The sequence below is a fragment of the Melospiza melodia genome, chromosome 4 (assembly GCF_035770615.1).
Source record: "Melospiza melodia melodia isolate bMelMel2 chromosome 4, bMelMel2.pri, whole genome shotgun sequence".
In the NCBI taxonomy this organism is placed as follows: Eukaryota; Metazoa; Chordata; class Aves; order Passeriformes; family Passerellidae; genus Melospiza; species Melospiza melodia.
In genome coordinates, this window is record NC_086197.1 from 61,180,240 (window position 1) to 61,193,922 (window position 13,683).

At 36.0% G+C, this 13,683-nt stretch overlaps 1 protein-coding gene across 2 annotated transcripts; it reads left to right on the forward strand.

Annotated features, from left to right (window-relative positions):
- The first annotated feature begins 617 nt into the window (after nucleotides 1-617).
- KERA (keratocan) lies at nucleotides 618-9,559 on the forward strand. 2 transcript variants are annotated; one of them, XM_063155914.1, is made up of 3 exons: nucleotides 618-671; nucleotides 2,233-3,127; nucleotides 7,688-9,559. In XM_063155914.1, the coding sequence occupies exons 2-3, from the start codon at nucleotides 2,242-2,244 to the stop codon at nucleotides 7,858-7,860; spliced, it is 1,059 nt and encodes a 352-aa protein (XP_063011984.1). In that variant the 5' UTR covers nucleotides 618-671; nucleotides 2,233-2,241; the 3' UTR covers nucleotides 7,861-9,559. The 2 variants fall into 2 exon arrangements, with proteins under 2 accessions (XP_063011984.1, XP_063011983.1); XM_063155913.1 differs by lacking the exon at nucleotides 618-671 and adding an exon at nucleotides 685-886.
- The last annotated feature ends 4,124 nt before the right edge of the window (nucleotides 9,560-13,683 follow it).

Consider the following 13,683-nt stretch of genomic DNA (forward strand, 5'->3'; position numbering starts at 1 on the left):
AGAGCAAGTTGGCTGCAAAGAGTTTGCTTTAGATCAATGATGAAAGAAAATTGCAAGAGACACTGAGGAATATTATAACTTTGTATAAATACATGTAAATATCTCTCTGAACAAAAAGGAAAAAGTAGGATTTAATCTTTAAAGAACGGAAAATATTAAAAAATTCTTAGCAAATGCATTTGCTCTCTTCTTCTCCTAATCAAGAATTTTGTCTTTAAATGGCATGACAGCATCTGCATTTAATAAAAATCAAATAAAATATTTCCATAGAAACAGATGGCACTGGTTTTAATCCTTTGTGGCCAAGTCAGGTATTATGAGAATGAGTTATGATGTAAGTCAGCTTCTCGTGTGAAGTATCTTCTAACAAAAATCTTGAATAACTGCACACTTTGGGCTACCTGTTTCATCTAGACCAGCTCCCCTCATCTGATAGAACATAAAAAATCAAATGCCTTCAGCTCAGTGGCTGGTTGATATTAAGGCCAGGCTTTCCTTCTTTCCCTGCCTAGGTGCTGAGGTGCCTGAGCTGTTTCAGGGGTTAAAAGCTGTAAGCACTGATGCGTATATATGAGGCTGTATTCCTAGAACACGGCTTGTAGCCTGACTCAAGCTATTACAGTCTAACAACAGGGACCAATAGAAAGAGAAGAAGATCCAAGAAAGCTGAGGTAAGCCCAAACTCTGAAACAATGTCAAACTAGAAGCAATAGCTAATAAGGTGTGCATGGAAATACAGCTGGGAATACTAGTATGTACTTCCAGTTTTATATGCTGCTAATTCTTAGGAGGACAGGAAACAAACACAGGGGTTAGCAGCCAAAAGCGGTGAATTTACAGAGATTTCTAACTGGCTTCAGATAGCTCCAGGAATTTGACTAAAAAGGTAAATTGCTTTATATTTCTTTTTCAAAGTGTTATTAAGGTTATGAATATTTACAGAGTAAGAAGGTTGCAAATTCACTGTGCAAAATAGAAATGTTATTCTTTAAAAATACTTTATTTGTCCCTTTCTTTGGAATGCTTCCAGATAGCAGTTTCTGGGGCTGGAAAAGGTACAGGATTCTGCACTTGTTACTGCTAATAACAATGTTGAAAACTATTAAATTACTACATATCATATGCAGCAACTGAACTGAGCTCTTAACCTTACTGATACATTAATCCTATGAGAGAATTTACTTTTCTTTAAATACTATTTTTGTTACAGCTAACCTCCTAATTTGACCAGAAATTTCAGCTATCAGTCTTTTGCTTCTACATTGCAAAATGCTTGTTTGCCTTCATGAGCCAGTGAGCAAGATAACAGAGTTTGTAAGGCACTGTTTTTATGCTACACAAATATTTCCGTTCTGAGTAAATTATCAGTGATAATTTTGTTCATAATTATAATTGTGGAAGAGGCTAAAAAAAGCATATCATTAAGTAGGAAAAATAGTTAAAAAATGCATAAAGCTATGTGAACAGTTAGGTCAGGATTTACTTATTGTGGATATAATTTGATTAGGGTTTCTTTTTTGTGTCATTTAGGGCAGGCATTTGTTTTGTGTGTTTGCTTTAGGGAAGGAAATTTGTAACTTTGGATATGAGAGAGTGAGTGAGGAGGGGAATGGATTAGTCAAACATATTCCCTCCAAGCTTTTAAGAACATGCCCAACAAACAGCTGTTAAAACACTATTTGATCTTCTACTTTTAAATGAAGACAAAAGACCCTGGAAAATCTGATACAGATGTCATTATAATTCAAGAGAGAGCAAAAACAGAAAAGAGAGGATGATTAATTTTAAAAGGAGGAACACTGAGTACTATAGTATTTATATCATCATGGTAATGATGTCTTCTCTGAAAATTAACCATTATATAATGTAGATTGTAGGTCTGTACAGGAAAACTTACACAAATGTAAAAGAGGTACTGATTTATTATCTAAAAGTTATCCATATTTTCATATTTTTTGAAATGATACTTGCATGAACATCAGTCAAACTGGTAGCCAATGTGGAGTCTAAGCTGAATCAGGGATATGTTTATCACTATATAGCACAGAATTGTTTATACTTTTTATATTACTTTTCAGTTTTCCCTTAACAGGCCATGGATACCACCCTGGAGGGAAGAATTTGGCTGTTTATAAGGGAAATATTATTTTATATGCAAAATTGTATTGTTAATCTAGTATGCTACTAGGGAGTTTTATTGAGAAACAGCTAATTGTTTTTTCCCCTTCCAAGGAAAACACCATGATTTTGAAAGTCTATACAAGCCTTTGGCTCTTATTCTTGGTCAATTCTGTGTGGACTCGAACTGTGAGACAAGTTTATGATGATCTGGATCCTGGCCACTGGTCTCACTATACTTCTGAGTGTCCACAGGAGTGCTTTTGTCCTCCTAGTTTCCCCAATGCATTATACTGTGATAACAAAGGACTTAAAGAAATACCTCCAATTCCAGCCAGAATTTGGTACCTCTATCTTCAAAACAATCAAATTGAAACCATTTCAGAAAAGCCTTTTGCGAATGCCACTCATCTGAGATGGATAAATCTGAACAAGAATAAGATCACAAACAGTGGGATTGAGAATGGTGTGCTGAGCAAGCTGAAAAGGCTGCTTTACTTATTCCTTGAAGATAATGAGTTGGAAGAGGTGCCTGCTCCATTACCGGTGGGTCTGGAACAGCTAAGACTAGCTAGAAACAAAATCTCTAAAATCCCAGAAGGAGTCTTCAGCCACTTGGAAAACCTTACTATGTTAGACCTGCACCAGAACAGTTTGTTGGACAGCGCTCTTCAAAGTGACACCTTCCAAGGACTCAACAACCTCATGCAGCTCAACATAGCAAAAAATTCACTCAAGAAAATGCCTTTAAGCATTCCAGCTAATACACTGCAGCTCTTTTTGGACAACAACTCCATCGAAGTCATACCAGAAAACTACTTCAGTGCAATACCCAAAGTGACTTTCCTTAGGCTGAACTACAATAAACTATCTGATGATGGTATCCCTCCAAATGGGTTTAATGTTTCATCTATTCTAGACCTACAGCTGTCTCACAATCAGCTCACTAAAATTCCACCAATCAATGCTCATCTTGAGCACCTTCATCTTGATCACAACAAAATCAAAAGTAAGTGTGTATTACCAGTGTGAAACCCTTCAAAACCATCTCCATTTTAAATGTCTACTTCACAGTAAAAATGGTCTTTGAGATAAAGTGATTAAAATCATAGAATCATTGAATATTTTGGGAAGGAAGGGACTTCTAGAGGTCCCTTTATTCCAACCTTCCTGCAATAAGCAGGGACATTGGATTAGGTTTCTCACAGCCCTGTCCAGCCTGACCTTGAAATTTGCCAGGCATGGGGCATCCACCACCTCTCTGAGCAAAATGTTTTTGTGTTTTATGGATTTTACAGCATATATGTTCTATTAAGATTGATGTCCTCAAAAGTTTTCCATTTTGTGTAAATGAGACAAGGTTTTGTACCCAAGGCAACAGAAGCCTTCTGGTTTTAAGATTCATTTCCAGGACTGTTTCCAAATTCATCCAGGTAGAGAGGGGGTGTGGTAGTTAGGGACATTACATACTCTATATAATGAAAGTATCTAATCAGTAAGTACTTCATTTCATGCCAAAAGTCAAAATAAAAATGATGACTTTTTATTCACCACTGCATGGAAGGAAGCCAAGTTTCTATATTTATCTTCTCATCATGATGATTTAATTGAATACATGGTCCTTTACCACTTTTTTGTGCCACTGTAGTCCAAAAATATGCTAAAAATAATGGTTTGGCTTTTGCACAAAACAAGGATCTATGACATGAAGATACTTCTTGATAATTTATATTTATTCATTGCATTTGGCAAAATAAAAATGTGAAATCATATAAATTAATAAAAAATGTGTATAAGTGGCACATATTTTAGTGGCCTGAAAGAATTCTATGTGTTAATTAGAGTTAAAGCTTATGACAGATGTTGTTTCTGAACATATTTCATTGGCCCCTGGTTACTAAGAGATTTATTTTAATTGCTTCACTGCAAGGCCTCAGGTGCAGACTTTATTCTCTCACTTCAAGTGGACACAAAATTGAAATCAATGGAATGTAGCCTGTCCAGTTTAAGAACAGTTTTGTGTCTAGGTAGTATTTAAAGAATTGTCCAGTCGTCTTCCTTCCCTGAAAAAGTTTGACAAAGCTTAAGACCATGAAAATTAAATTTTGTAGTATGTACAAAATCAAATCTTATGTTCCAATGACACATAACCTGTGAACTGAATCATGATGCTTTTCCACAAATCTTGTATTCCTTAGTGCCTTTACCACTTTTCAAAAATCATTGTCAACTTAAGCACAAGTTGGCTTGTGGCTGACTTTAGCCAAAAAAAGAAAAAAAGAAGGAAATTATTAGTAACTGAATATAAAATAGTTGCAACCTGATACCTTAAATGAAACTTGGGTATCATGCAAGGATATTTTACCACATAGAATAATTGTTCAAGTAAAGGATAATGACATAGTCTCCCTGAGACTTTGCTCTGATAGATAATATCTTAAAGGGCCTTTAGGATGGCAAACAAAGAATGTAATTCCATCAGGCCAGAGTAGTCAGAGCTGACACTAATTCTGCAGATTGGTTTCATCTTCTTTAACCCACATCAATCACTATTTTAAGATAATCAATGTGAAAGGCTTGAAAGAAAAATAGCGGTAAAGTCCTGACCTAGTTCCTCCACAAAAGAGTCCTGCTGAAGGTTTACTTTTATGTGTGCAGTATGAGCCCTTTTTATAACATTAATTCTCAGGTATTCCTTCAAACCACTGCGTTATTTTCTATTGGTGTCTCATAGTTACACTGTTGTCATTGCAAGAGTTCAGACATCAGGATTTCTATGTAAATACCATTTGACTCTGTTTTATTATATGCTATTTTGTAATATCAATTCCTCATATAAGTGCATGGCCTTATTTCTCCAGAGACCATTTATGAAGATACAAGGTCTTCTTCTGAAGCCCAGGAAAGCCAATGATAGCCTCATCATTTGTCTCAGTGGAACAAGAATTTCACCTACAATCCCTTCCCTAAGGATCGCAATACACAGAGGGAAAAAAACATTCCAGTTTTGGAAGTAAAATCAAAATAAATCCAAAACTAATTATGGCTCCAACAGATTTGTAACACATTTGATCTATGGCATTTTAAAACACACGTGCCCACATATTTACCTGAGACATACACTTGTGAGGCTCTGGGGGAATTTTTAAATAATGGAAAAGAGAATGTTAAAGTAAGCAAAGAGAAGGTATGAAATGATGTAATAAGTGAGCAAGGGTCAGCAGGTGGTATTATTACAGTGCTATCAAAGGACAAATGAAAGGGAGTAAACAGTAAGTTCCTCTGGAAGAACACCAGGAGGACAAGATAGATACTGTTAGCTAATATTATACCACATTTAGAGAAAGAGAGAAATCCCTGGGCCATGTATCTAAAATTTTTTCCCAAATTGTAAGTTTTACTGGGAAAAGATCTTCTGCATTTCTTCAGCAGACATACAGCATTAGCCATTAATGAGAACTTTGGCAGTTTTCCCGTACAGCAGCTCTAGGTTTCATGTTTAAATATTCAAGGACATAACAATTCTGTTAACAAGTGGTGGAATTCATCTTCTTTGAATGAACTATCCTATATTTTTAAATCTAATTTGTGGTAGTCATACAGACCTCCTACTCCATGGAAAGGGACGCACAATTGTATAGGGAAATTCATCCCATCTAAAGGAGCTGTCAGTCCCCTTTTGGAAGCGTTCATCTCTCTCTGAATTTATACAGAGAGTCTAAATGGTTTACTTAGGCTGACACAACTTCTACATGGATCATGGCAAGGTGAATTGTACCTCTGGAAGGAAAAACCTCTTCCTCCTACTTAAATAAAATTCAGCCATATATCCATGAAGAGTATTGAAAGAGAGAAAAAAATAGAGAGGCTTTTACTCCCCTGATAGTTTGGGTAGGATTTACTGTTTATGGGAAGAGAACAATAAAACCCAAACCAGTTCATACCACACATCATCAGGAAATAACTTCTTCCTAGGTGGCCTGTGGTTAGATAACTGCTGCCTCACTTCAAGCCTGAAGTAATTAACTCAGTGAAAATGAGTGCAGTGAGATAGATTTTAGTCAGAGAAGACAGACATTTAGGATACACTTGAAGCCATCTTGTCTCTATGAACAGTAGTGCTGATCAAACAAAGCAGATATTTTCTGCTAGATAGTGTTGATTCACCAAAAACTTTAAATAGCTGCCTTCTTAATGAAAATTCTTAAGCTTTCTGTGTTGTAAATTCACACATAAAGATAAGCTGTAGTTTGTTTCTTCCAAAAATACCAAAAGCTTTGCCAACATTAATCAACTTTCACAAGATAAACAACCACAATTTGCTATCACGGATATAACAAAAGCTTCGGGCCTTGGCCAACTGGATGTATTTATCTAGTTTCCATGACAAAGACGGAGTCCACTTCCAAGATGTTGCAAACGTCTGGGCAGTTTTTCAAAATAGAGTGGAGAGGAAAAAAAAAAAAAAGTTATGGAAAAAAATGTTTAAAAAAGTTATGTTGTTATTTTTACTTCATAACATTTCTCTGATTTTGGAGATTGTAGTCAGAATATTTGTGCATGGCATCATTACTAAATATAAAGGAAGAATTTTTTTTCCTATCTCTTTGTTAGTAAAGAAATTTGTTTAAAAATATCTGTTACATACATGTTCTCCAGTCACTTTTTTTTTTCAGTTAGTCTGGGGCCAAGATCTTCAAGCAGTTAGATCAATCAAAGAATATCATAATTTGGTTGAAGGAATTTGACATCTCTGATAAACAAACAACACTTCAGTGTTTTCTAGAGGCTATTTTGAAGCTGCCTGATTATTTAACAACTAAAACCAAAATATAACAAGTATTTTAGCCAAGTGACAGTGCAGAGGTAACCTAGAGGAGATAAAAAGCCCAAGCTACTCAATACTTCAGAATATGGGTAATGATTGAAGCCATGGTTTCAAATTTTATCTGTACAGAAACAAATTATGCATGATGTATGTAGAATTTTGAGGAGTTGTTAGCTTTCAGATTAGGAAGAAAAATACCTCATTGCACAAGTTATAGTCTTGCAATTAGAACCAAATCCACTTAATAATGTCAGAGAATAGAAAAGTACAGATGTTAAAAATTAAAAACACTATACAAAAAGTTCCTTTGATTCAATACTGCTATTGTTTTGAATGCAAGATCTTCATTAGGGAATATTATCAGCCTAAAATTAATGTACTGTTACTGAAATAAGATGTTCAAAACCCCTCAGAAGTAATCTTGCCTTGCTCACTCAGAATGTAAAGAGCTATTTCTCAATCCTTACCATGTAGTTGTATAACTTAGTATCCCATTTGTCCAAGGATAAATTTGCATCTAATGGCCTTTTTTCATCATTGCACCACAGTAAATATGTAATTCACTGATCCAGATCACATTATATTGCTTGTTTTCAATCAAAAAGCATTTAAATGGAAACAAAAGCAACAGTCTCCCATGCTAACGTCAGTGGAAGTTTACTTTATTTGTGTCCCGGCTGAATTTTGTCTTCACAAACTTCTCCCATGAAAATAACCTAACATGTTGATCTACACTTTCAGGTGTCAATGGTACTCAGATGTGCCCAGTTTCCATTGCCCTAGAAGAAGATTATGGTTATTATGGCAACATCCCTCGCCTCCGATACCTTCGTCTGGATGGAAATGAAATTCAGCCTCCAATCCCACTGGACGTCATGATCTGTTTCCGACTACTTCAAGCTGTTGTCATATAAAGATATTGCAGTGACACTCTTGTACCGTGAGAGTGTTAAGATACAAGTTTTGCTGGAATGAAACTTGTTCTAACCCAAATCAAGAAGTAACAGCTTTATTTGACTTTAATTTTTTTTCTTTGCTTGTATCTTTTCTACAACTGAAAAGGCTGTTCTTTCAGAAGGGATTTTGTATGGACCTGAAACATGTGCTTAACACCTTATCCTATAAATTCATAACATGAATACATTGAAAAATCATTGGTGTAAGATCCCAAATATTCCAAAGAAAATCATTACTTACTCCATCTTTCTTGTCAAATGTGACAATGCCTACCCTGCTAACATAATTCCTATAGACAAGTTAGGTGTCCTCATTTTGTTATGTAGTAACTAACACAATCAATTTGGGTGCACTTGGCCAAATACTTATGCCAATGAAATCATGAGCTGCATGATTACTAGTTATCAAAACTGCCACTGACATTTCAGATAGTGACTTGTGGTGAACAACCACTTAACATGCAAATAACCCATAAATTGCTGTCATCCTTTGAAGATTAATACTTTTAAGGTGAAAAATACATGAGGCTTAGCATCCAAAGCAGCACGCTGAATATATATCATTGTAGGGACTCATTCAGTGAATTTCAGAACTGGAATAAACTGATCCAACTCAAATCCAGGGATGAGAGAACATGAGATGTAATCTTGTTCTCTCAAAGTACCAGTTTTCTGCTATTTTATTCTATTTCTAGTCTGGACAAAATTTCTTTCTGCAACTTTGGAATCATCATTGAGTATCTGGTTAATTTTAGTTTGCAGAGAGATACAACCAAGAATAGGAATGATTACATACTTCATGGACTAGGTACTTAATAAAAATTTGAATGGCTAGTTAATGAAATGGTGACGAAGAGAAAATTAAGAAATTCAGAGACTAAATCCCCTCCCAATTATTTGCTGAACTAGGAAAGCACTTGCATAGGGACTGTATCGTTTAAGCAAATACATTCAATTCAGAGCAATATTCAGCTATCTGCTAACTCACACACATGCACACAATAATACTGGATTTTAGAGAAGTCCAGATTATTAGAACACAATACATTAACAATTCACTAACAAGGGAGATATCAAAAGGTAACTTTTAACGAATTATGGCTAATTTTATCAAATCTAGTTGATTTTTTTTCTCTTTTATTATATTGGCTTTCAATAAATGACTTGAATATTAGAGTCAACTATTCATTGACAGAGTATGACTTTATTATTTCTGCTAGCCAGCACAACAGACTATCCATCAGCCATTGATTTAGTCTTCTTGCATTTCTAGATGGAAGCAATTAGTTGCATCTATTGTTAATGTTTTAAGACTGGCCTCAGTAGCAAGCATTTAAAGACTATGCACATGGTATAATTTTACTTTGCTGTATTTTCTTGAAAGTAGATTTTTGAAAGTGTTGAGAACTGTAATTTCTGACAATCAATCCTTTTTATCGGAAAGTCAGGCCCTATTCTGATCCAGAGAACTTGTGGAAATAACATAGTATAGAAACCCAGAATAGGAATAACCCACTCAGAAATCTGATCATTAAACCATTTATTTTTGCTGTTCTTTTTATGTAATTGCTGAGAAACTCCTGCCCTTTTAACAAAAGTATTTTCTGTACATGTGTTTGCCCTATATGAAAAAATACAGATTTAAAAAGTCTTTACAATATGTATGCATGTTTAGTTATGTTCTTTACTCAATAATAGCATAGTAATTTATTTTTGGAAAAATAATTATGTGACAATACTACTAATTAAATTATAAAAATAATTATATTCTTGTACTTGGAAATTAATTTCTACTTAAAACAAAGAACAAATACAGGTACTTCAAAGTGAATATTCACAGGCATATATGCACTTATTAATCTTATTTACAGTTCTAATTGTACAGAAAGGATCTTGAAGATCCAGTAAAAAATTAATCTTTTAGGTACCATATACACATTGAAGAAAAGACTAAACCTTCCCAAAGAAATGTTAAGCTTAAATATGTCAAAGGTTGATATGTAAAATCATAAAGGGATACTAGAGCATCAAGGTATTCCATTTGCTGGATAGGGGCATTATGTGATGGAATCAAGAGCACAAGATGTGATGAAATAAATTTTAACAGTTATTTTCACCAGCTGTACTGCTATTTTTCCAATGCAGTGTAATGTGGAAATTCTTATAAATCAGTCCTTCAAAAGCCAGTACTATCCTGTGCAACAATTCTAGAACACATGCAGATTGATGCTCAAGATTTGTTTCTGTCAAATCCCAGTTAATCTGAGTGAAGTGAAAATTCGTGATACATCCTTGCATAAACTTCTGTTTGGCTGAAGAGCTGCTGCTGCCCAGTGCTCTATATTCTACACCTTGGGTGCAATGCACTGATTCCATGTCTGGAAATTACTTAATAAAGAGAAAATCTTAAGTATTCTCACTTAGGCTAATTTGTTCCATCTTGATGCTCTCTCCCAGAGCCACTCTATGAAGCAGAATAACAAACAGTTATGTTGCTGCAGTGACCTTCACAAAATAAATCAATGCTGATTGGGGGTTAAGCTTCTTTACTGCATGTACGTGGCCATTTGCAATAGTTTTCATATTCTTAAATGTCCTGGGAAAGTTGGTGAAATTTCCTTTCAGACTACAATAGCAGGCCTAAATTGCACTATTGTGTGGTACTAAACAATGTAGGCTTTCAGCCACTACACAGTCAGTTCATTCATTGTGCCAGAAGACTATAAAGGAATATGTAAAATCCATTGTCTTTTTGCTAATATTGAGACCCAGTAATATAATGTAAAAAGCATCACTGTGCTTGAAATTCTGATTTTAATTCTTCCTAATCCAAGACTCCTCTAAGACTTCCCACAGATATTTCCTGGTCAGAAACAATTGTGTTCTTTTCCTCTGAAAGAAGGGAGGAACACCTCTCAGCTGTCTTGTCTGAAAGTGCAGTGGGCATCATAGAACAGTCATTTGCTTCCCTTACTTGTCAGAACACATTGCAATCAGTTTTGAATTGAATAGCATGGAAACAAAGACATTTACAAGTATGACAAGCTGAGAAAAGGTCACCATAAGTGTACTGCAGCCATGGTCCATCACTAATCAAACCACAAACATCCAGTGCTTTTTGCAGAAATCCATCTTACATATTAGGTAATTTTGAAATTAAGGTTGTTAACACAGATGTGCTATCACCTCAGCCAGGGTACAGATAGTTGCCCTGTGAAGAAAAGTATTAAAGCAAAGTGAGAGACTCAAGAACTGAAAAATACCCAGATGTTTCTGCCATGTCTGCCAGCATGATTGGAGGCTGGAATGATGGATCTATCAAAAGGCTGTGGGGTTTTATAACACAGTTGGCTCTGCCAAATGTGGAAGAAAAGTCCTTTTCAGATGCTGCCAGCATAGTTAAAAATTTAGCCACATGTGTGATTCTCCGTGCTCGATACTGTTCTCTGGCATTTTCTGTTTCTCTCTTAAGAGTCCAGTGTGCTACCACTATTCTTCAACATTCTGAGGGAAAAACACCACCATAACAATCATGCATAGATGCCAGTGACCACAGCAGCCTGTATGACAACTCAACACAAACACTGAGGTAAAAATTCAGAAGACAACTAGAAAAATAATATGCATTTTTGCAACTACTAACTCCAGCACATATTGTGTCATTGGAGGGATTTCCAGTGACCCTTGCTGCACCCAAAAGGTTTCCAGTGTTTGCTAAAAGTAGTTTTTGTTCACTTTTCCAGCCTAGAAAAACTATTTGCTGATATCAAATTGCAGCTATTTTAATTACCTACTGGGAATCAGGTTACTGTAACATCTACATTTCTGTGTTGATTGTTAAAGAGCTAATATCTTCTGCCAAGCATGGCTGAGAATCCTTGGCGCTGTTAAAGTCAGCAAGTTAATGTCTTTCTCTTGACTGAAAGTCGCTTCCATAACTGCATTTTTTTCCCCAGACTTGCTTGCCCATTTAAACATGAGAGGCTCTATAGGGCACCATATTGTGTGTAGTGATACCCAGGAATAGCAATAACCACTTCAAGTCAAGTGTATGAAACCATATCCACAATTCACATCATGTTCTGCCCTAGCTAACTTACTATCTCACCCATTAGTGGAAATGATACTGTTTCTAAGCCCTGTGCTTGCTCTAGCAGTGCTAGTGCTAGCAAATCTACACTTTAAGGAATTCAAAATCTTTCCCAAAACAGTTTTCTCTTATACTCCCTGCTCTGCTGCCAACAGCCTGTATATTCTTCTTACTGGTTTTGTCTTGATTTCAGTAGCAGTGGGATGAGTCCAGAGGGATGTCACTAAGTTGATCAGAAGGCTGGAACATCTCTCCTGTGAAGGCAGAGAGGGCTGTGGCTGTTCAGCCTGAAGAAGAGAAGGCTTCAGAGAAGTTGTAGGTGCCCTATGCTTGGAAGTGTTCAAGGCCACGTTGGATGAGGCTCTGAGCAACCTGGTGTAGTGGAAGGTTCCATGCCTATGACAGAGCTCTTGGAATTAGATGATCCTAAAGGTCTGTTCAAGTCTCAATCACTTTATGATTCTACATCTCTTTGACCAAACTATCTGCCCATCGGCTTTATTTAATTTCTTCTGTGTTTTTTAGCTTAGGCATCATTATGCATGTGGTGTTAATGTTTGTTGTGATACCCTGCCCTTTCCTGGTACTTCAGCTCCATTTGGAATTCCAAAGGGAAAGGATTGCCCTGACTGTACACAACCATGGCAGCAGAACAGCCCCACTGCTCCCAGTGCTCACACCTCCCACAGTGAATCTGTGCAGACCCAGGCTGGTGCTGCCTTGTAGGTAGAGTATATCTGGAAATCTATTTCCAAGACTATGTCTCCCCACTCCCTTTTTTGTAGGAAAATTTATGAAGAAACTAGAATCACATCTTCCACAAAGAAAAGCTGTTCTTAATTAGGGACTGGGGCAACGAAAGTGACATTTGGACTCAGTAGCTCTCAGTCAATGTAGGCTTTTTCCAATAATTTTTATTCATTATAATGGTTTATTACCATTCTTATGAAACCTTAGTGGATTCAGGAAAAAAAAAAAAAAAAAAAAAAGCAAATATTTTCAACCAGAGGAAAGGAAAGGAAAAAAATAATAATGTTCATGTTTCTTACTTAATATTCTTGTTTCTAGGATGTCCATGCAGCATGATGTGCCCTTCACCAGTTACTGAAATCCCTGAATTTTTCTGAAATCATGCTCCCACTGCTAGGAAGCCTATTTTGAGGACGGTAATCTCCTTGTGATGCTCTACTTTGTTACAGGGCTTCAAATAATCACCGATTCTCTCCCCTGGCAGTGAGGATAGGCTTCACGGCATTATAGGATCTAGGCTCAAAACCCTGTCGGAATCAGAAGCAGATTGAATTGGAGTGCATATTTATTTTTTTTTTTCTCTGAGGAGGCTGTTTTCAGCACCAGACTAGAGGTTCATGGTCTTTTGTGAATCCTAAGATTTGTTCCTTTCAATGACTGGAACTGCTTCTAATGAAGACGACTGATAGCAAGCCTTTTCAACTCTGCTTAGCAGCAGAATAGAAGTGAGTTACACTTAAAATTTGCCAGAAACAAGGTGTCCAAATTCCCTTCCTCTCAATTGCTGACCAATTTGGGAACAGAAAGCTGTGCATTAAAATTTTCTCTAAAACTCTCACTGGTTTGGATCTTTTAAAAAGTTAATTATTTATGTGTTTACTTTTGTTTAGTGCAAGTTCTTTAACATTAAATTTAAAATACCACACATGAATATATTTTTC

Bases quoted from the DNA above. Each gene is read 5' to 3' on its own strand.
- KERA (XM_063155914.1), top strand. From the start codon at position 2,242: ATGATTTTGAAAGTCTATACAAGCCTTTGGCTCTTATTCTTGGTCAAT. The intron at 3,128-7,687 runs GTAAGTGTGTAT...CTACACTTTCAG, and splicing joins TGATCACAACAAAATCAAAA to GTGTCAATGGTACTCAGATG.